Raw genomic sequence first — 22,807 nt, forward strand, 5'->3', positions numbered from 1 at the left:
AGTAATTTCCCCACATTTTAACTATAGAAATGTATTTATTATTTTTTGTTTGCTGAATATCGATAGCTTTCTTAGCCATGCAGAATCCTTTAGTGAGGACCCTTCATGCCAAGGCTAGCAAGCGCTCTGTACAGGAGGTCATGCCTGATGAGAGAATGGAGTGCGTTTTGGGCTGCGGTCCTGGATGGAACTATAAGAGATTGAGATGGAAGGTTAGGCCAGAGCAGGTCAGATCAGAGAAGCTGCGTTTCTACTAGAATGGGAGTTTTAAAAGTGTCCTCTATTGGATAATCCTCTACAGTTCAAGTAAAACTAAGGTTGAAGAGCAGCAGCAGCAAGAGGAACTGAAGACTACTGATGAAGCCTGGGAACATTGTCCGCTTCGCTGGTCCTGCTCTAGATGCCGCCAGCGTTGGGGTCGTACCCTCGTCGCTTTTTCACACTCCTTGCCACGGTAGGAACATTGGAAGAGAAGAAAAAACAGAACAGGCAATAAAGTGACCAGGCAATCGGGTAGTCAGGGACAGTTTGCTCCTAGGAGAAGTGTCTGCTCGTGTCACCATCGGCCTTTCCATGGCACATTATTGTGCACTAATAGTACTTTAGTAATTATAATGTAAAGCAGCTGTTCATGAATCCTCTATGTAGGTCCAGCTTTCTTTTTCACTTGTGGCCAGCAGATGATAAGGGGTACCCATTTTCTGCTGTAAGGTTGTAATGACATCCACCAGATTTAATTCAGAAAATTAAATGTTGCTGAGGCCCTTTGAGAAAGAGCATAACTTCTCCCTGCCTTTCATTCCCCACACGTAAGAGATAAGGGCAATTTATGCAGTTTATCTCTCAGAGTGGTTTTGATGAGAGAGAGAGAGAGAGAGAGAGAGAGAAAGGAAGGAAGGAAGGAAGGAAGAAAAAAGAATGACAGACAGGGAAAGAGGCGCATGCATGTGCTGCACACACACACACACACACAACACACACACACACACATACACACACACACCCACCCACACATACACACAGTGGCCAGCAGGAATCTATCTAAGTAAGAAAAGCAACAGCTAAAGCTAAATATATAAAAGCCATATGTATAAGCAAATAGAATTGGCACACAGGAAAACGAAGTTACCTGTGAAAACAAAACAAATAGCATAACACCAGAAAAATACAATACCACGACAGGAGTTGTGTGGAACCTCCCCGTACTGTGGCTCAATGTGGGGCATCTTACAATCTCTCATGCAGTTGCACCAATAGTGGATGATAGTGAGCTGCCACTATTGTGATGGTCATGCAGGGCAATGTACTACCGTCAGTACCAGAGTCTGAGGGCAGGCAGCAGGGACTGCTTGGTGATGGGCAGTTCCACGAGTCCCATTGTTCCCCCCAGAGACGGCCCGCTGTCCGAGCTGGGCGGAGGCTCGTGAGGGGGCGGCAGACCATGGCAAAAAGCAGCCTGAGCCAAAACCCAGCATAACTCACAACTGTGCCCAGTTTTGGACCCAAAAACCCCCAAGGAGTCGTAAGAGCAAGTTAAGTCAACATATACCGTAAACTGAGCTCAGCCTTTTACACAATGAGCTGACACATTTATACTCAACTCCACACCAATACACACAAACTTCAGGGAGGTTTGAGGGCTGTTAACTACATATCACATGAGGCAGCTCTTTCATGATTTCTAAATTTACTAGGGTTTTACTATATACTGAAAACAACATATACTGTATATTGCGTGATCCCAGGGCTCCCTTGAAAAAGAGATTAAGATCTCAATGGGACTCTCCTGGTAAAATAAAGGATAAATAAATGCTGCCTTAGAATATTATAATGTATGAATGCTTATGACATCTAATACACTTTGAACAAGTGGTATTGAGTCTTCATTTCCAGTCTACACTAGTTACACAGCATGAAGCAGATGCTCCCTCGGTTTAGGATGAAGGTTTAGGTTTATTTTTTTATTTCAATTTCTGTGATGACCATGCATGCACACCAAGCTTGAAGCTGTGCCCTTCCCCTCAGTTTAAGGTTCTGCTACAGATCTTACATAAGCGGGATGTCCCTGACCAAAGCCTCCACTCTTGTTTATGCCTCTCTGCGTGGTCACTGTGACAAGGCCCCACTTAGTGTTTTCAGCTGCTAGCGCAGGGCTCCCTGACAGGAAGCTGAATCACAGTGGTGCCGTTCACCATAGTTTACGCACAGCATGAGGCCTGCATCATTTCCTGCGCTTTGATGGCGAGAGCCTGTGGTAGCTGTTTGAGCACGACATGAGTGTGTGTCTTTGTTGCTTATTTTTGTTTTCTTTTGTTGTCTGCAGCAGAAGCTCAAACCCTGGAGTCTACAAGCAGAGAGGAGGAGGATGCCAGGAGCGTTTGGAGAGGGAGGGAGGGAGGCATGCCGTGCGTCGCTTACTTAAAGCCCCATCCAGTGCCCCCCAGCACGATGGCAGCCACCAGGATGGCTCCAGCGATGGAGCCTATTATAAGATTGGTGGCGCTAGGACCTGTGTGTGGTTATCGGGGGGGAGACAGACATAAGCATGGGCCATAGGGAACTCCATACAGTAAGACACAAAAGGAAAATACACATGGACAGCATAACAGTGCTTTACTTGAGCATGCTTACCCAGTGAGTCTACAAACTCACCAGTTTATGGAAACACATCAAATAGCCTGGCGTTGGGCCTTCATGTGTTATAATCTTGGGCTAACACTCTACTTCTGTCATCTGGACACACTGACATGGCAACATATACGCTTCCACTAAGTCGTCCACTAACCACTAACTTCTAGAAACATTCATTCCATGCTGTTAATGAGTCATAAAGACTATGGGAAATGCATCCAGAGGGTGTTGTTCCCCTGCATTCCTAGTTCTTCATATGTGTTGTGCGTATTCACTGCAGGGTCTACCTACTGCACTGCTGCATGCATCTGCTGTCATGAATATCAACTAGCCTCTGACAAAAGCAGGGAGGCTTTGGCACGCGGGCTGATGTGCACAGAGGGGAATGACCCCTGTGGATCCACACTACACCGACCCAAACAGGTGCCAGAATTTGGGTTCTCATGCCCCCCACAAGGCCCAGAAAGGGGAGGGTTGGACACCAGAGTCATCATACAAATACAATACTACAATATTACAGGACACAACATCAACACCAGTAGGAGAGAATGGAGAGATGAAGAGGAGGGGGTCATCGGTCCATCACAGCACAGAAACATCCAGTCACAGAACACTTACAAGGTAGCACATGACACACAAAAAAACAGCAGGACGCATACACTTCAGACGGGGGTCGTGAGACTACCCCATCTCTCCCCCCTCCACGTCAGACACACACTACACCAGCTTGGGGGGGGGGACTGTGAGAGGGACAGATGATGCTTACTCTATGCCCCACCCTGTGCCTCCAAATATCACCCCCAGGGCCAGTATGGTCCCTGCTACTGCCCCTATCAGCCTGTTTGTTGCCACATTCACTGCGTAGAGGGAGAAGGAACATTATTACCACCTGCAGAGAACAACCAAAAAAAATAGCCTCCGTCCTGTCACCTTGGCAACCACGGAATTATCCATACCCCTCCTACTTCCCCTACAAGCGTATTGGCCCGGTGCTAGCGAGCCTGGCTAACAGCTCTTGGACCTGGCGCTGGAAATAAAACTGATTAGACAGAGTAAATTTGAGAAGGAGATGGTGACACTTTTGTGAAGTCTGATATGTGATTGAGGTAATATACCAGTCTTTGATGAGTAGTGCTGAACCATGCATGAACAATACTGCACTCAGGACACAGAGAGATCAAAAGTTCATATACACAGTTGCATACACAGCACAAATTTGACTGTCAGCGCTCATTGATAGGCACTAGAGCCATTTACGACCAACATCAGAAAACACAGTGGCTAAAAGCTTTCTTCAAACCAAAGTAAAACATACAGTAGCTTAGGCCATTTGTACATTCATTCATTCACTCTTAAGTGAACGAGACTTTGAAACTGTGTGATTGTACTGTTATTTTGTTCAGAGGACAAGGCATAAACAAACCCTTGGGTCCTTCGTCCTCAGAGGGAGCTGGTTCCTTTGGTGGGTCGGGCATGCTACAGTCAGTCCCTGCCCAGGTGGTGTCACAGCTGCATGTGCCTTCATTATTGCAAACCTGGGCAGAAACAGCAGAGGGTGTCAAAGAGGGACGAAGGAGCGCAGGATCCCGAGCAAGCAGTCACAGGGACGCTTTAAAAGCACTTCTTAGCAAAGCAAGGGTACGCCATTATGTCTAATCCAGAAAGATGGTATGATGTGGCAAATAGAAGGATGTCTGCATGTAGAGTTGAATTGAGGCATCTAAAATGTGCTTGAAAATTCTCATTATGTCATTCACAGGAACGCTTTAAAAGCACTTCTTAGCAAAGCAAGGGTACGCCATTATGTCTAATCCAGAAAGATGGTATGATGTGGCAAATAGAAGGATGTCTGCATGTAGAGTTGAATTGAGGCATCTAAAATGTGCTTGAAAATTCTCATTATGTCCAGTAACTTCCCCACCTAATTTTTCCACATTAACAACATGCTTGTAAATCTATCTCAGATCCATGTAATATAATCTAAACGGCATACGTAGGTTGTGATTCATGCCCGTGTTTTTGTATGATTTCGTTACTTTGATGAGGCCAGAATATCAAAGATACTTCTTTCTGCTTTCTTCTTTCTGCTTCTTACTACATATTACTTTGTTCATTGTAATGCAGCGGGAAAACTTGGCAAGTCTGAAAATTAGATCCAGGAATGGAGATGGAAAATATGGCTTCTTTAGAAAGCCCCAGGGGTTTACTGATCAGCTCTACTAACACAGAACACCGTACATCCGCACACACAGCAGTGTTCACTGATTCAACACTCAAAATGACTACGCTCAAAATGAACTACTCTGAGTCAGCTTTGGCTTTCAGCATTTCATGTACTCTAGTTGTGTTAATGCCTTTTTTGTAGGGATGTAGGGATATTATTAGGTGATGACCTCCATCCACACACATCAGAGGACGGTACCACAGCCTACACTACACATAGATCAAGAGAAAAATGCAGCCCGCCTCTACAAGTTCTGAGCTCACCTCATGTTATGGACAGATTCTGAGGTCAACATCCTGCCATCAGCAATGTTTTGACATCCACCCTTCTGTGGTCACTTTTCACAATTAAGTTGTGTAAATTCTGTCAGTATTGTGTCACTATACATAACCACAGATACCGCTGCAGCGGTCAAGCAGCCAGTAGCCACTCACCCCATGGGCTGAACACACGTGGCCATTTGGGCTGGGGCAGGCACTCAGGTTGAGGGACTGAATGGGCAGACACTTGCGGTCAAGGCACATCATGGACGGACCACAGGGCGTGCCGTCCTGCACATAGCCTAGGTCAGTATCGTCGTCCAGAAGCACATGGCCCCCACTGTGAAGCCAAAAGACGTGAAGTCAGACAATCATCACACATTGACACACATCACACATGAGTCATCTGACCCAATTTGGGCTGGTTGGACTTTCTACAGAAATGAGTTCTCCCTCTGTCTGGGGACAGAAGTATTCAGACAATGGAGAGGGCAAAAGACTAGCGTGAAGACTTTCCCTGACAGACAGCTGTGTGCAGTGAGGCTCTGACCTGCAGTCCATTGTTTGGCCGTGGTGGGTGAAGCTAGTTGGGGTGATTTCACCTTTCATCATTCCAATCCGTGGGGTGCGGCCAGTGTTGGTGCACAGCAGATAGCCACAAAACACATCACTGTTGAATGTGACAGAGATGGAAGGAAAAAAAAGAGAGAGAGAGAGAGAGAGAGAGAGAAAGAGAATGGGACAAAAGGTCACCTTAAAGTGGAAATGGTTAATAACTTGTAATTTGCAGAGGTTTGTAGATCAACTAGATGACAAAACAAGGTCAAGTGGGCAAACATACAGATGAAATGAATGAATTTCTTGAATTTCCCCTTGGGGATCAATGAAGTATCTATCTATCTGTCTATCTGAAATGCGTTCCCTCTCTGTACAGTAAGTCCTTTTGTAGAAAAGTGTCTGCTAAGTAAATAAATACTCTTGCCTCAGAGCATTATCAGCGCTTCTAGGGGACACTGGTATATGAGTCGATGTGTGTGCAGAGAGGTCTGGACTCACTGCTTGCTACATGGGAGCCACTTCTCTCCGTCCTTTCCGCAGTTGCCTTTCTCTGTGCCTTCGGTGTTCAGCTTCTCGTAGCAGAACTTCTCCGAGCCCCCGGCCGCTGCGAGACAGGGAAGGGGACAGAGCAGGGGCAGGGGGAGGGTGAGATGGACAGACAGGGAGAGCGGATGGGGGGGGGGGGGGCGAGAGAGCCCCGACTGGAGCCAGCTAGCCAGCGCACACATGCAGAGATCAGGGCTATTGATTACTGTCTGCTCTGGGATTACTGTCTGCTCTGCCTCCTTGCTCAATGACAAACAAGGCGCTTAAGTCTCTTAAGGGAAGCAGGAAGTGGATCCACTCACCAAAGCCCCACACGTATTTGCATTGGCTTTCTCGAGTCTTGCATTCTCCACCAAAGCAGCGTCCCTGGGAAACAAAGTACATTTCTATAAACCAGGCCAAAGGCACCTACCGCAGGAAGGTCATTGCATTACTCTCTCAAATATTCCATTTACATGTCAATCTGACACTGTTGATCTCTTACTGCTATAGTCAAAATGCAACAATTACCTGGTTGAGATGACAGAAGTAGCCATCTTGTTTATGAAGATTTGGTGGGCACTGCAGAGGATACACATTCAATTCAATTAACGCATTACTGACAATTATTTGAACTTAGGGAGCTAAGTGTATTTAGGGAATATGGACTCGCCTTAAACGCCTTAAAAATGTGACTGGGATGTAACTAACCTGTCCGGAGTCTCCTGAGCATGTCTCGGAAATGTCACAGTCGTTCACCGCGTAGCGACAGCTAAAGCCTCGGCGGTAGAACTGCAGCAGAGGGGCAGACAGGCTCACATGTTAACATCACTTCCAATCAGTTTAGATGCACCAGCTCAAACAGGACGTAACATCTCCCTCTCGCCCCCCCCAACCCCAGCAGAAAGCGCTCACCAGACAGGAATTGTTGCAGCAGGGGCCGTCACTGCAGTGAGCACCATTGGACAGTGAGCATTTCTTACAGCACTCCTTAAGGCAATCCTATTGGACAGCAAGTATGGAGATGGGAAAATGGGGACCCAAAACAATGTCATTCTTTGGTAATATTGTTTATTTTTTTTCATTATTATTGCACCAGTAAGGTCCCTTTTGTATGGCACAAACTTACAGTACATTCCTAGGGTACTCCTCATAGGGAAGACTTATTACCTTGATTCCATAATAAATCACTCACAAGTGTACACAGCATTCCTCTGTGGGTTCTGATGAGTGACCTACCCCTTTGACGCCACAGTCACACTCCTCTCCGACCTCCACATAGCCATTCCCGCACTCAGTTGGCTCAAAGAGCTGGGGAGGGAAGTGTAGGCACAGTTAGATTGATCCCACTGAGGCTGGGGAGCAAGGTTGAAGGCTTTTCCTGTTTTGCACGAACCTTATTGGGCCTGTTGAAGAGACAGGAACCCCCGCCCTTCAGCAAGAACTCCTTATAGTCGGTGATACTACATTTGGAGAACTTACGGGGGTGCTGTATCCTGGCAAAGACAAGTCCACACATGTTTGGACGTTATGTAAGGTTGTTGTTCAGATTTGCTATCAACAGACCAATCATGCACAACCACCAACACGCGATGGAACAGGTCATTCCTCTGGACAATGCTCAGTGATGTTGTACTCGTAAACAGACACACAGATGGCACGTGTGGGGAGTCAGAGCTGCTTTGATGTGCAGATAAGTGCGGTGGCGTGCGCTGAGTGATGGATGGATGTGTTCAGCAGCACTCTGCCATTACCTCCCTGTATACTATATTCTTACCATGTCATTACCATACTTGTGTGCACTGTATGCGTTGTGTCACAGCATTAATTGCTGTGTGCATTTGTGTGAAAGGACATCTGCTATTTTTAGTGTGCAACAAATAATGCATGTATGTGCCTGTATGCATGTGTGTGTGTAATATTAGTAGTAGTAGTAGTAGAATTTGTCCCCAATGGTATTTTTTGTTTTGTTTTACAGCAGTGTGTGTGTGTGTGTGTGTATGTGTGTGTGTGTGTGTGTGTGTGTGCACATGCATGTGAACATACCAATTCACTATGCACTATTAGCATAAGGAGCAGTGTCGTGTAGTGTAGAGAAAGGAGACTTACCCCGTGTCTTCCATGATGCATCCCACCCAGGTATCTAGGCAGCCACACTCCTCTGAGTCACAGAAAAACAAAAACATATCAATACACCAAAGTTCAACATTGACAGAAGCCGATACCATCGCTGTCTTTATTTGAGTTGTTTACAAACATTACAGGTATAAAACATAATGATACATATATTATTTGACATGAAATATCTGCAGGGAAAGCATTTTAACATGTTAACAGGTTATCCTGATGATGTGCATGACTGCGTTGTGTAATGACAAGTGATTGATGTACGTACTTCGCTTTTCTGGATCCCACTGAATGCCCAGGTTCTGAGCCAGGCTCTGAGACAGCGATGTAGCCATGGTCCACGTCGCGCCGTACTGCAAGGAGCAAACAGGAAACAGTCTGTTTGTTCACAAGGAAGTTTATTTGTTTACTTGAGTGGGCTCACATTACTGGACATGACCAGTGGAAAAGCTCACCTCATTGACCCCAACTCCTCGGCTCACAGAGCACATGCCCCCAAAGTAGCCCACACTGCTCCTGCGGTAGTGGAATGTCACATTGCTGCAAAACAGACGCGATGTCATGAGGTCTTACAAACTTGGGTGTTTTCACAAAGTCTAAGTTGACGATTTATTATACCCAAAGGGCAACAAACAATTAAACAATGCCGCCACTGACTCGATGATTTGATGAAAACATGTATAGACATGTCATTCTTCTGATGATAATAGTTTTGAAACGTATGGTGTGTTAGGTGTGTAGGGTGTGTTATTTTCAAAATTGTTCAGATAAGCTCATATATCATCTCTTTAGCAATTAAACAATGTAACTGTGTGATCTCCGTAATCATATTTCATCTGTGACAAAATACATGCCCATTTCAGTCTGAGAGGGACTTTTAAGAGTGACAGTGACCCCATCTTGCGAGAGCACTCACGAGAAGAGGTGCACGGCGTCGGCACGCTGCTTGATGTGCTGCTGCCGGTACTTGGAGAAGTCCCTCAGCATGTCCAGCGGAATCACACTGATGGGGATCTGGTCCTTGTCCATCCAGACCTCCATGGCCATCAGAACCACACGAGTGCGAAGCTGCTCTTTGAAGATCTTTTACAGCAACAGGTTGGGATGACACAGACATGAGGAGAGGGAGAGAGGAGGAAGAGAGAGAGGAGGGAGAGAGGGAGAGGGAGGGAGAGAGAGAGGGGGGAGAGAGGGAGGGGGAGGGACAGAGAGAGAAGGGAGAGAGGGAGAGGGAGGGACAGAGAGAGGGGGGAGAGAGGGAGAGGGAGGGACAGAGAGAGGGGGAGAGAGGGAGGGGGAGGGAGAGAGAGAACAGGGACAGGAGAATACCACTGGGTGTAATTTGGTACAGGACTATGCCTGAACAAAACAACACAAAGGACACAGCAGAGTAGGAGCCGGGGAAGACAGGACTTTGTTATTACATTTCACATCAGAGATGTTCACATACATACTTACTACTGTCATTTTACTACTAAACCTACCAATATAACAATCTATGTCACTCATTTGTCTGGTTAGTGTACTTTATTTACAATATGGATACTTAATAGTATATTAGTATACCTAATAGTTACATATATGATATCAAATAATATGGATGTTTATTATTTTGGTTATTAAGTTATTTGTGGCTGATGTACTGTGCTTAAAAATTTTTCCATAATTATGACCTGTTAAAACCCATTTAACAAGCATGGCTCTGCAAGCAATTGTGATGGTTTTCAAGTGCCCTCAAGGGCTTCTGGCTAATCTCAATAGGCACCCACATGCTGAAAACTAAACCCTTTCAGAAGGACATTGCCAACACATTACAACTTCCAATCTCTCGAGAGACCACACTACTCACAGCATCCACAAAATTGACCACAGACTTGGCAAAGTTCTTGGTGTGCTGCAAGTTCTTGTGCCGTTTAAACTGTGAAGACAGACACACATGTCGCAATTATGAACAGGAGGGTCCACAGAAAAACATGACATTCCCTTTCCACAACTAGTGCGTACTGGTGATGCAAACACACCCCCGCATACTGAGTGTGCTTTGTGTCTAATCAGATACTAGTGAACATAATACTGCGCATATGGCCCTGAGGCCTCTACTGGATGGATACTTATGGAGCTCACATAGCACTGGATGACAACTGTCTGTGACCACAGCCCCTTGTTGGGCCGTGCCTGCTGAGCTGCTGGGACCAGGCCGGATGCTCTTCAGTCAGACAGTGACCCTATGGATTCAGCTACGGTAAATATGTCATCTCCTGTGTTCCTGCTCTCACGTTACGGCGGAGAATGCAGTGAGGCTGTAGCGTGTGCTGTGCAGTGCAGCTCACCATGTTGTGATCACTGACGATCATGATCTCCAAGTACTTCATCTCTTCAAACACATTACGTGGCATCTAAAAGAGGTGAGACACAGGCAAAAATAAGCCACAGCCTCAAACAGGCCGAAAAAAATCTTCATTGCAGATCAGTTTCATTACGGGTACTATTTTTGTCTATTAAAAGGTGACTGACTCTTCATCAGTGTGGAGCAGAGTAAAATAAGCCTGGAATAAGGCTTGTGGAGCAATACCAATGAGGAACGTTCTATTTATGGTAAATTATGGCACTTTTCAACAACAAGTGTCCAGGCTGATTTAGGGGAAGGTTGAAGGGCCACAGCAGAGGAGGTTTAGTGCCTTACAGCTCGCTTTTTCCTGCGCTTCAGCCAAGACATGTCATCTAACTCCGAGAGCAGCTCCTCCCCTCCTGCTGTGGAGACATACAGCAACACACTGCCACGTTACCATGGGAGGAACGCATTACATTTGTACTGTTTCCTCACTATTAGCTTTCCATAGTCATACAGTCATCATAAACCCATGTTATGCTAGGAAAATATGCATGTGTGGGCTCACAAATGTATTTTTTTTTTGCATGTATATGCATGTGTGGTCTCAGTTGCGGGTTCTTTTCAACAACAATGCTTGAATTTCCCCTTGGGGATCAATAAAGTATCTCTCTATCTATCTATCTATCTATCTATCTATCTATCTATCTACAGCTCAAAGAAGACACTCAAGCTAACATTCCTCTCCTTATCTTGCTGGCAAAGATGCAGCAGCAACATGTGGCTCTGCGTAGCTAATCGGTGGGTGGCCGAGCTGATTTGGGAGAATGATTCGCAGGTGGGCACTAAACCAACTCCAGCCCACTCACCTGCGTCCTCCAGGTCCTGGCGGCTGCTGAGGGAGGCGGCTCTGCGGAGGGTGTGGGGCCGTGCAGCACTATTCTGGGGGTCAGAGAACAGACGAGAGGGGCTGAGAGCCCTGCGGCTTGGCTGCTGCACCAACACAGGCCCAAAAGATCTGATGGGAAACAGCTCTACAGACTACTAATCACTTGCTTGTGTCCGGATGCAATTTTTTTTTTGGTCCATTACTTGTCTTGGCTTACAGGAAAAAAACATTATGCTTTCCAAAATTCCTCCTGATACTTCTAGTGTAGTGCCAGTTTATTTATTATGTTTCTAGTGCTAGTTTCAAGTGTATTTTATTTTATTTAATCATTTATTTAAAATTAATTGATTGGATTTAAAAAATCAACTTAAAGTGGGCATGAGTAATGTTTGGAAAAGAGTACTTCTATTTTCTGCGGTATGAGTGACAAAAGAATTGACATCACTGGCCACTTACAATAGAGTGAGTCTGTTCCAGGGGCTCAATTAGATACACATAGACTCCATCATCAAACATTCCACTGAACGCCACAGAGAAAAGAGAGAAACAGAGAGGGAGAGGAGAAAATTGAAGAACATCGATGAGAAGTCAATATGAGCCTGAAAGCATTTGTGAGCGGACATGTTCTGATTGCAAATTTCCCCCAAATTCCTGACTTACTGCAGCCCGTTGCAGGTTGACAGGGCGGCAAGTGAGTCATTGATTCCTCGAATTTGACCATGGTAGTAACAGTGCTCTCCACCCTGACAGAAAAAAATCAACACTATTATTAAAGACAGCTCCAAAGAAAACAGCACAGAGTTATGACCAACACAAACCATTCCACAGTTGTTACTTAAGTTTTATGAGGGCAAAACCACTGAGTGAATGCATAAAAACAATAACATTGAGAATGATTACAGTGATCATCATTGCCTTTGTCACAAAAACAACTACATTTCATTTGCAATGACGGTAGTTTGGCAAAATGACAACTGAAGCAAAGTCCTTTTAGGCAAGTCCCTCCACTTGGTGGCCATATTGTAACGCTTTTTGGGCATGAATCGGGCATCTATTTCAGGCAGAAATGTGTGTGCGCAAGGCTTCACGAATCACGACACACCAACCTCGCTTGATGTATTCACAATATACCGCATGATTGGCACAATGTAATCACGTCAACTTTTGGTGGCGGAAGGGCCGGAATATGTGTAGACGACTGCCATGTTTGCGTTACGAACTAACCCCATACATTACTATGGGAGATTCTTTGAATGCTGTTTCTCCTCATTAGAACGTCTTCACAACATAAAAAATTGCACAGCTGGTGTACTGCACAGCTGGTGTATGTCCCAAACAAGTTAGTCACACACTGTAGTATGGATGACAAAGGGGCTGTTGTGGTGTCCAGGAGACCGCCTGTTGAGAACGCTCATGTACCCTTTAGCAATTTCCCCTTTTATCAAAATATGAGTCAATCTTTTTACTCATCTGCATCCAATGGAGGGAAATGCTTCAGCGCTTACAGAAAAGGGTTCAAAGCTGCGTCTTGTCAGCCATCACTTGTCCTTCCCACTGGTCCCTGAGCAAACATGGACAGTGTGCATGTGGCAGAGGAATCAGAGCACATCTGTGTTTACTTGAGACAACACATGCAGCCTACAAAGCTGCTTCGTCAAGATTTCGAATGTCAGAGGGACACAAAAGATCGACTGGGTTTACCCTCAGTGCACCCGAGCGTCAGTGCCATCGATGGCAGGCACGTGTGCTTTTTGTTTGGGGTGTATGGCATCATTCCATCAGAAAGAAGACGCATGAGGTGGGACAAGAAGATTCACAAACTTACGTTTTACTCAAATATTTTGATGCAGATCATTTAAATTCAATGCATGACCATTCTGAAATGCAAATGATATGATTATACACTTCAAAAGGAAAAAAGTGTGGAATGTCACACTTGCTCCCATCAGGAATTTTTAATGACTTTCACCAGTGTGTAACGTTTCAAGCTTATACGCTCTTCATCAGACTTGAATATCAGACAGAATGTCGCCTTATTATGCACTTCAAAACATTTTATTTTTGAAAGTGTTGATTTTCACATTCAATTAATTAAAAAGAGATGGTTCTGAAATTGAGAAATGAGATCTGAAATTAATCTGTGAACAGCCATGAAATGTGTTTGTGAATTTTCTTTCAGACGTTTTGAAAGGATGGAGCATGTGTGTCCGCATCTTGCAGATTCAACATCATAGATCATTCCCATCCATCTGTGACTCAGCGAGAAAGGTGAAGGGAGGACACACATACACACACACACATGCACATGCGCGCGCACGCGCTCTCACACACACACACACACACATGCACACACACTCCCTCTCTCCCTGTCTCTAATGCACACTCCCCTTCCTCTGTCTAGCCTTCCCACGCTGCATTGCTACTGCAGCGCGAGGCTGGTCTTCTGGTCACGTGGCCTGGGCTTGGGGAGAGAGGGAGAGAAGGAGAGAGAGGGAGAGGCAGAGAGAGAGAGAGAAAGAGAGAGAGGAGAGGGAGAGAGAGGGGGAGAGGCAGAGAGAGAGAGGGGGGAGAAAGACAATGTGTGTGAGAGAAAGAGAAAGAGGAGAGGGGGAGAGGCAGAGAGAGAGACGGGAGAGAAAGAGAATGTGTGAGAGAGAGAGAGAGGAGAGGGAGAGAGAGGGGGAGAGACGGGAGAGAAAGAGAATGTGTGAGAGAGAGGAGAGGGAGAGAGAGGGGGAGGCAGAGAGAGAGTGAGAGAAAGAGAGAAGGCAAGAGAGAGACAGAAAGAGAAAGAGAGAGAGTGACAGAAAGAGAGAGAGAGAGAGCTGCAGGCAGCCAGGCTATCTGAGCCCTGCTGAGTCAGCGGCCCTGTTCCTGAGCCAGCCTGAATCAGCAGCAGGAGTAGCAGCAACACAAACCTTTTCTTCTGCAATCCCCCCCCTCCCTCTCTCTCTCTCTCTCTCTCTTTCTCTCCCACAAACACACACACACACACACACACACACACACACACACACACACACACACACACACACACACACACACACAGACACACACTCTGTCTCATCCATATTTTTTCTCTATTCTCTCTTCACACCTGCTCCCATCTCCCCAGCTGCAGTGACTGCACTCAGTGAGCATGGGCCATCGTGGCCATGTTCTAGTCATGTTAGTGCTCCGTGTGATAACACCAACGAGAGCTACTCCAGGGATGCTCTCAGACACGTCATTAAGGAAAGAGAAGCCACGGAGGTTTCGAGGGGTCTGCAGCTGTCGTGACGTCCAGGTGGATGGCTCATAATGCTGACTACACAATGCTACATAGCCCAGAAAAACTGAAATATCCTGCCTGCATCAGTTCTCTTGCGATTGCTCAATGTAATTTTGGACACTTCCTTTTTTTTGAGACGCAAAATCTTTCTTCGCAAATCTAACTTTGTTGAAACAGACCAAAATCGTTTCCGCTATTTCACCACACATTCACAGCTCTGTGGACCTAAGCTATGATTTAGTTAGAACTCCGGGCCAAGGAAACCCCACCAAAATGACACCTCTGGAAAGCGTGGATGAGGATAGCATGCATTCTGATACTGTGACATTACCTTTGAATGGACGGGTTTGCCCTCTCCAACATGGATCTCCACATAATCTGAGGACAATAGATCACTGTAGAGATAAACATAAGGAAACACTTAATTTGGTAACACATCCAAGGGCCTTTCATGGCTAGCAAATGCACCAGTTCAATGATATTGTAAAACACTGGGAGGCTCGGCATCAGCAAACAGAAAAGAAGAACTTGACAAAAAATACAACCAGTAGCCGCAGAGGCGTCCCATTTGTGTAAAAGATATCCAGACATGATTTCCAGGAATGAGTGAGATGTTGTGGTGGTTCATTGCACTTATTGCACTTGTTACAGGATTGCGAAAGGTCCTTTTTAGTCTCATTTAGTCTTCATTGCCACAAAGCCTGTTCCGCTCTGTGAGAGTTTACTCACTCTGTCACTCTCAATACATGGCTAGGATTAATCACAATGACGAACTCTACTCTACTCTTCTACTGTTGGTCGCATTAGGTTTAAAAATCAACACATCTGTTTATTCAAGCACACAACACTTTGAATGATACAGGCCTGTCTAAACAGGACATCAGAGTGATGCTCTAGTCTCGCGTATATCTCTTCTGGCAGCGTAGATCTAAAGAGATAACATGAGTCCACTGGGAGGGATGATCTCTTTCAGAGGCCTGATTGAGAGGGACAAACTGCATCTGTCAAACCTCTAGAAACTGTTGGGCAGAGAGGTGCAACATTACATCTGGGAAGAGAGCACTGAGTGGAACCATTCCCACTACCGGGATACGCTTTTCCCTTGGGCACAACAATTTATGAATTGCCATGACACTGCTGTCCATTCTTTCCTGGTCATTTTTAGCGCATTCTTTGGGGAAATATAACCCACTCCTCATCTTATCAAGGTTACCACGGCGAGATTTCCATCATTTTGCCAGAGACTGCTGACCAAGCGCTCGGCTAACAGTCTGACTCAGATTGTTTCAAATAAATGGAACACTCTATCACAGCAGCACATCCAGTGATAACCTTAAAGCACGGCTGGGGGGAGCCTCTGCAGCACCCACTTCACCTTGAGCCGCATCACCGTCGTCCTCCAGGCTGCCCGCAGCCCTCGCCAGTCTGACTCAGCGCGCCACGCTGCCTCACACACGCACGCACGCGCTCACTCACACACACTCACTCACACACGTACTCCACTGCCGTGCAGCTCCCTCTCCCTCTCTCTTTCCCATGTGTCATAATGGCGTATTTCAGCACAACCTTTGCTGGGGTGAAGGTGAGGCACCAGTGCCGGAAACCCCTGCACGGAGCAGCGGCGTCGGGGAGGGGAGGGGAGGGGAATGGCCGCTCTTTTGAGGGGGCTTTTGTTGTGGGCAGATTAAAGGGAGATGGTGGCTGTGATGCTGAATGCAGCTGAGCACACCGAGCAGTAGCAGTGTGCAGTGTGTGAGAGAGAGAGAGAGAGAGAGAGAGAGAGAGAGAGAGACTTCTGAGTGGCGAGCTATTTTTAGAACCAGGGATGAGGCAAGGAGGAGAGAGAGTACCACAGTACTCTGAGTGTAAGAGCATGTGTGTGTGTGTGTGTGTGTGTGACTGTCTGAAAGAGAGAGAGGGAGAGAGAGAGACACTGAGTGAGTGATGGGGAAGTGCTGCATTATAGTCAGACTGGTGGGAACAGAGCAGTAAACGTGCAAGTCTTGGGTGAACTTTCGTGTGTGGACAGATCTGTGTGCAGGGCGGGGAGGGAGCAGCGGGTGGATACATGGCAGTGCAGAGTGACAGAGGGCAGGGCAGAGATGAAGGGCAATCCTGTCCTCAGCACTGGACCCAGAGGACACCAGATGCCCAAATGCAGCAGAAACGCTGCAACACAAAGGCAAATAAAATGCCCAGCTGCCAGAACCCCCCCATTAAAGCACGCTTCTGCTGCTTTTCCAACACTCTAAAACATCCCAATAACTGCCGTGACTTCTAATTACATCATGTTTTACAGGCAAAGAGAAATTTATATGATGGAAAAACACACCAAACTTAAAACCAGACTAAATCAACACTCCCCTCCCGGGGCAATCGTTAAATAATGAAGCCGTAATAGTTGCCCAACAATAACAATGAATATAATGAAACCGAATGAGTTGACATTGTAATTTTAAGAGAGGCTCATGCAATATTCAGAGTGCTAGAGTGCAGAGCTGCACTGGAGAGGCTCTTTACAGGTGCTGCTGGAGCAGCGTGCTTTAAGTTGTGCCCACTGGCAGGACGCAGCAGACCCATCTATATTTAGATCTGCACTGTCGCAGCTCTGATGCCGTTCACAACACATATGCGCGCACACACACACCCACACACACACACACACACACCCACTTGTACCCAGCAGGTTTTTTGTTAATCCTGTGTTCTATTACTTTAACAAGAAGAGGCAGAAAGAGGAGAGCAGCTCAAGAACAGTATGTAAGAACAGTCACTCCAAAAACATGCCTTTCTCCCAGGCTGGCAGCGGCCTGATATACACATCTCTCAACCACCCTTCTGCTTTAACATCTGCAGAGGCTCTGACTTGATGGCCGTGTGGAAATGGAGTGTGTTCCTTATAGGCATGTGGGCTTTCTGTTAACATCATGAAATAGCCAGCCACAATATTTCCATAAAATTAGTCAGCCGATATATTTCCATGGCCATGGACTGCGGAACATCACTTTTCCTTATGTAGAAAATCATGAATGTGTCATCTTGCCAACTGCAGCACAGTGTGACTGCAGAGCATTGTGGCAGTTATGTCTGGCGGAGACCAAGTTAGCCTCACAATACCTCTCTTAGGCTCACCAACCCTTGTGGATCACTGTGCCTAAACTCATCTACAGACTGTTGCTTGTAATTACCAAGAGACATGTGAGAAGCTTGTGTAGCAGGTAGACCTTCTCTGCCTGCTATTTCCCCATAGCACCTGGAAGTGCTAATGAAGGGGGCGGGGCATAGGCATTTGAGCAATCTGGCACCAGTGGAGTGCTACTTAAGAGGGGCAGTAGCCAGTAGCAATGTAGACTCCACTGGTGTAGCCCCTGCCTGCTACCGTCGGGTATGCTGTCTCCCCATAGACATTTGTGGTTTTATGTTATGTATATTGTGGTGTGTTCTTTGTTTAATCTTCTGTGTTCTGTTCTTTTAGGCAGCAGTCATGCTGATGGGGAACATGGGTCGTGCTGCTGTCTTGTCTTGTCTTGGTTTTGCTTTGGTTATTTTATGTTTGGTTTTTGTGTTGCCTGTCTTGTCCTTCTGTTTAACTTTCATCTTTATTTAGTAGGGAGGTGGCTCTGAGGGGGGTCTAGTTTAAGCACGTGTGATGTTTTTGGTGTATTCCTTGTAGCTTTACTGTGTACCTTTGCTGTGTAACAGGTGAACCTTTCTTTATGCTTGCATGGTATTGGTCTGAATTTCCATAGTTGCCACCCTCAGATCTCCACTTCCCTACCTTTGTCTTAATAAATATTGTTTTCCTGTAATTCATGTCCACTGTGTAGTTACGAACCTCAAAGCAGTACAATCTCTTAAAGATTCCCTGATGCACTAGGCCTCAGGGTGGCGTAGTCTGGCTACTGTGATTGGCCCCTTGGCCCTTCCTAGGTACCACCCTGTTACACTTGTGTGAATTTAATGAAATAAATTACTCAAAAATGACACGGTACAATAAACACATTTTACTCTTAGAAATCAAAACCTGAACTAATCAAAAGGCAGGGATTTTGTTGAATGAATGATCCCATGTGCATAATGCATCCAAATAATCTCAAACTGCTCTGGTAACACTATCTCACCACAATGCACCAACTTTTCACAGTCTCACATCTGAAAAAATAAACAGATCTGGAGACCACCATGTTGCATGAGTCATAATACAATAATATCAATTGCAGTACCACTGTGATCCTGGCCACATGTCAAGCTTGTTGCAACACATAAAAGCACTTACTTGTTTAAAGATAAGTCCAGCACAAATCTGGAACCAAAGGCCTCTAACTGAAAACTGGCTTGAGCAAGGTGGACCACCTACATGGGCAAAAAGGTGCACAAAATTGGTATGGAACATTTCAACAATAAAAACAAACTACCTGCAAATCCTCGGACAGATCCAGAGATTCTGGTTGCTATTCCTACTGACAAGACATGGCCATTACCCAGAGGCCTGGCTCCAATATTCAGACTCACATACCACATATTCTACATACAACATCCAATCAGTCATGCCTCTCACTCTACCCTCCATGAACATCACAATCCACACCATCTCAAAGTCTCAGTTTAAGAGCCTTACCGGACTCTCGCTAACTTGACTCCTGGTGCGAGTGTCCAGGTCATGGTAGGTGCTCTCTGAGTTCTCATTCAGGTAGTAGATTAGGCGGGAGGGGTAGGTGATCACATGCTCTGCTGCGGCGTGGGTAGTGTTCTCCCAGGCTCCCGCTGCTGCTACAGCAGCCTCCTGCTCCAGCAACAATGACACTGCGTCCCTGGCAACCTCATTCTCAACTCCTGAAAAATTAGCAGAGGGGATAGTATGCTGTGAGAGTAAGACATTGCTTTGATAAAAAAAACAGAGGGTATATATGAACTACTGAGGAATGTCACACTAAATGTGATTTGAACTGGGACAATTTGTGACATGACAACCCAGTGCTGGTCATCACAGGATGTATGTCAGATGGCAGTGACAGGAATTCAGAATCACAAAATAAGAGGACCACAATTTCTGAAATAAACCAAAGCATCATAGCCATGGAAAAACGATACCTGAACGACATTGAAAATGGTTCTAGATGAATTACATATGTCATAATTTACTTGCAATTAATATATTCTAACCTTGCACAGCACGCCACTGTGTTATTGCTTTATCTTTACAGTTCCAAGACGCACATACACCTTTATGAACAAAAGATGCCGGTAAAGAAAGATCCAGGTTCAGCCATCACTTCTGTCACTTCGTAGGCTGTTAAACTGTCCTCAGCATTCATTTTTCAAGGTGCTTGAGCTACATCCTTCCAAACCGCAACGACATGGCAAGCTAGGCAAGCTATCCAAGATATTAACACAACTCTACACTGAATTTCCTGTCTAAGAAATAGTTTGCAAAACTGATGTATTTAATAACATTCAGTACGTACCAAGTGACGCTGACGCTATGGACAGATGGAGCCAGGAAACAAGGATGCTCACAAGCAGATTTGAGAGAAATATCAAATGCATGATTCATAGTTGATGTTTAAAATAGCGTTATGTTAACACGTCAAAGCAATAAATCGCTTGCGGCCCATTATTATATTTAGGGGAAATTCTTCATCTCCTCAGGGGCAGGGTTGTGTCCTGCAGCAGTCGGCGGGCGGGGACAAATAGAAGGCGGTGGCTATCCACGCGAAATCACCGTGTTGGCTCCTCCTGATGTTGCATGCGCGCAAGTGTTTCCCTCACGCCCTACGCACAAAGAGAGAGAGAGAGAGAGAGCTAGTGTGCTAAGTGTCACCTCTTGAGATTCCAAAGATAAGATTCCATTTAGATGACAAAAGGGGGTGGATACGCATGTTTTCCCTATTTTATACAGTCTGTGTTTTTTTCTCTCAATATAAATAAATGGGGAAAAAAAACTTGTGGACAATATACACTTGCTTTCTACGATGATTAAATAATGTGACTTAGCAAATTTGCAGCAGACATCATCCTATGATGCATCCTTATTCCCAATCCTCATTGTTAAAACCAACTATCTGCCAGAATATGAAAAAAGATGTTCAAGTTTCATACGTTTATTTTGATGCACTGGGGGAACACATTCTGGTGGTATCTGAGAGGTCCACAATTGCAGAATTATTATAATTTGCCTGAAATCATGACCATACCACATTACAGTAACTATAGCGCTACCAGAAGCCCAGTGCAATCCTTCATGATACTACTACAATTTCAGGTAGATAGAGGTCTATACAGTATAACTTTGAAGTATCCATGGGTCAAGAGTCTATGGACAAGGAACATGTATGTTATATGTAAATCATTCCTCTTTGATCCAGGCAGTCTGCCATTACTGTCATTCTCCAGGTGTTCTTGGGTCTGTCTGTTTCTGGTGTCCATTTCAGTGCTATTTAGGGGGAAGTTGTTGTGGCATCCTAAATACATTCATTTACTGACTTTATTTGATTTCTGTTCAAATGTTCTTGCATTCTGTTTTTTTTTTGTGGAGATTTATTACCCAAGGCAGAGGCATGGCCATTTTAATGAGTCAACATCCTTAACATTCTTGAATTTCCCCATGGGGATCAATAAAGTATCTATCTATCTATGACAAATAGCCTTTTCAAACAAAATTTTGACCGTAATATGAATGGGTTGAGTGTTGTGATGTTTTGTGAGTTGTGTAGGCCAAAGTATGGGGAACTTACCAAAACAAAAAAATAAAAATGTTCACTGAAACAAAGTAGTTTGTCCATAAAACCACATGCTGTATAAAATTCCCCAGTCACTTTGGGGAATTTTATACCCCAAATTTATTTGCAGTTTGGAGGAAACAGTAAGTCATCAAACTCACAGTGTCTCCTTTTTCCTCTTGGACTTTTGCTCTATCCTACTCCCTGTGTATGGTCATTATACAATATACATCACTGAAATGCATTTGCAGAGTGAAAACTGGAGGGAACAGTTTTTATTCCTGTGCCTCCTTCAGTGCAATGAAAACAATGGGCATCAAGATATGAATACAAAATGATGACTAGGGTCTCCAAAGAGTGAGTGTGGAGTGAAATCTGGAGGTGCTAAGCTCTCTGGAATGGACACCAGTACTGGCACTAAAAGAGAATTCCAAATGTGTTGGTCAAATCTCAGCATATTTCATTAAGAGCCTGGGGGTAGGTGCTTTGTAAACACATAGGCTTACCCAGACCGATCTGTTTCTTAATAAACATTTTAACATCCTTCAAAAAGTTTTCCCAAACACATTTGCAGGGTACATTCTGCTCTGTTAAAAAGGCGCACACAGGGGAGAAGGCCTGCATTAAGGCCCGAGGAATTCACTTGTCTTAGCCCATCATCACACTGGAAGATATTACAAACCACTGTTGCGAAATACATAATTGGCAACAGGCTATTGTTTTAGGAAATGGAGTGACAAGACCCATGACACAACAGCTTGGTGGTAAGACTCAGCTGGCTTTGATCGTGGCCACTGGCTCCTGACAAACCAACCAAGAGCAGAGCAGATTCACTCCATCAGATAGGCAGTGCCAGGGACCGATTCCTCATTCCTCCAGCCGTCGTGCTGGTAAATGCCAGCTTATCTGCTGTAGAGCACGGTATGTCTCAGCTGTCTGAAGTACAGGACGTTCCTGTTGATCTGACGGAAAAAATAATTGAGGGAATACATGTTTTTCACATTTTCTGGATTTATTTGCAGTGGATGGAAAAATTAACAACAGCTTGTTTTAATGTCCATGCCAGTATAGCAAATTGAAGCCATTTCCTGTTTGCTTGACAGTAATATTAAATGTCTACAGTTTTTAGGCATACTCTGGATTTAAAGGAGGCTTTGCCACATTGTGAAGTTCCTAACTCATGTTATTCATTAGCCAATTTTTCAATGGGATGACTATCTTTTCAAGGCCTATAAAAGTGGGTCATATATCTGCACATAAGTTAACAACAGCTT

General features: G+C 45.1%; 1 protein-coding gene across 3 annotated transcripts; it reads right to left on the minus strand.

Annotated features, from left to right (window-relative positions):
* Positions 1-15: 15 nt before the first annotated feature.
* On the minus strand, positions 16-20,518 carry LOC125292509 (disintegrin and metalloproteinase domain-containing protein 23). 3 transcript variants are annotated; one of them, XM_048239850.1, is made up of 26 exons: positions 20,280-20,518; positions 19,433-19,647; positions 19,091-19,167; positions 15,146-15,209; positions 12,204-12,286; positions 12,000-12,063; positions 11,524-11,596; positions 11,009-11,076; positions 10,656-10,721; positions 10,175-10,243; positions 9,242-9,408; positions 8,781-8,865; positions 8,594-8,678; positions 8,308-8,359; positions 7,595-7,694; positions 7,438-7,509; positions 7,114-7,200; positions 6,910-6,990; positions 6,730-6,780; positions 6,522-6,585; positions 6,172-6,277; positions 5,666-5,785; positions 5,290-5,455; positions 4,055-4,166; positions 2,419-2,509; positions 16-445 (listed from the first exon to the last, which is right to left on the minus strand). In XM_048239850.1, exons 1-26 carry the CDS (start codon positions 20,359-20,361, stop codon positions 397-399), a joined length of 2,349 nt encoding a protein of 782 aa, XP_048095807.1. In that variant the 5' UTR covers positions 20,362-20,518; the 3' UTR covers positions 16-396. The 3 variants fall into 3 exon arrangements, with proteins under 3 accessions (XP_048095807.1, XP_048095810.1, XP_048095808.1); XM_048239853.1 differs by lacking the exon at positions 2,419-2,509; XM_048239851.1 differs by lacking the exons at positions 16-445; positions 2,419-2,509 and adding an exon at positions 3,196-3,488.
* Positions 20,519-22,807: the final 2,289 nt, after the last annotated feature.

This window comes from Alosa alosa, chromosome 3 (genome assembly GCF_017589495.1).
Source record: "Alosa alosa isolate M-15738 ecotype Scorff River chromosome 3, AALO_Geno_1.1, whole genome shotgun sequence".
NCBI classification, from domain to species: domain Eukaryota; kingdom Metazoa; phylum Chordata; class Actinopteri; order Clupeiformes; family Clupeidae; genus Alosa; species Alosa alosa.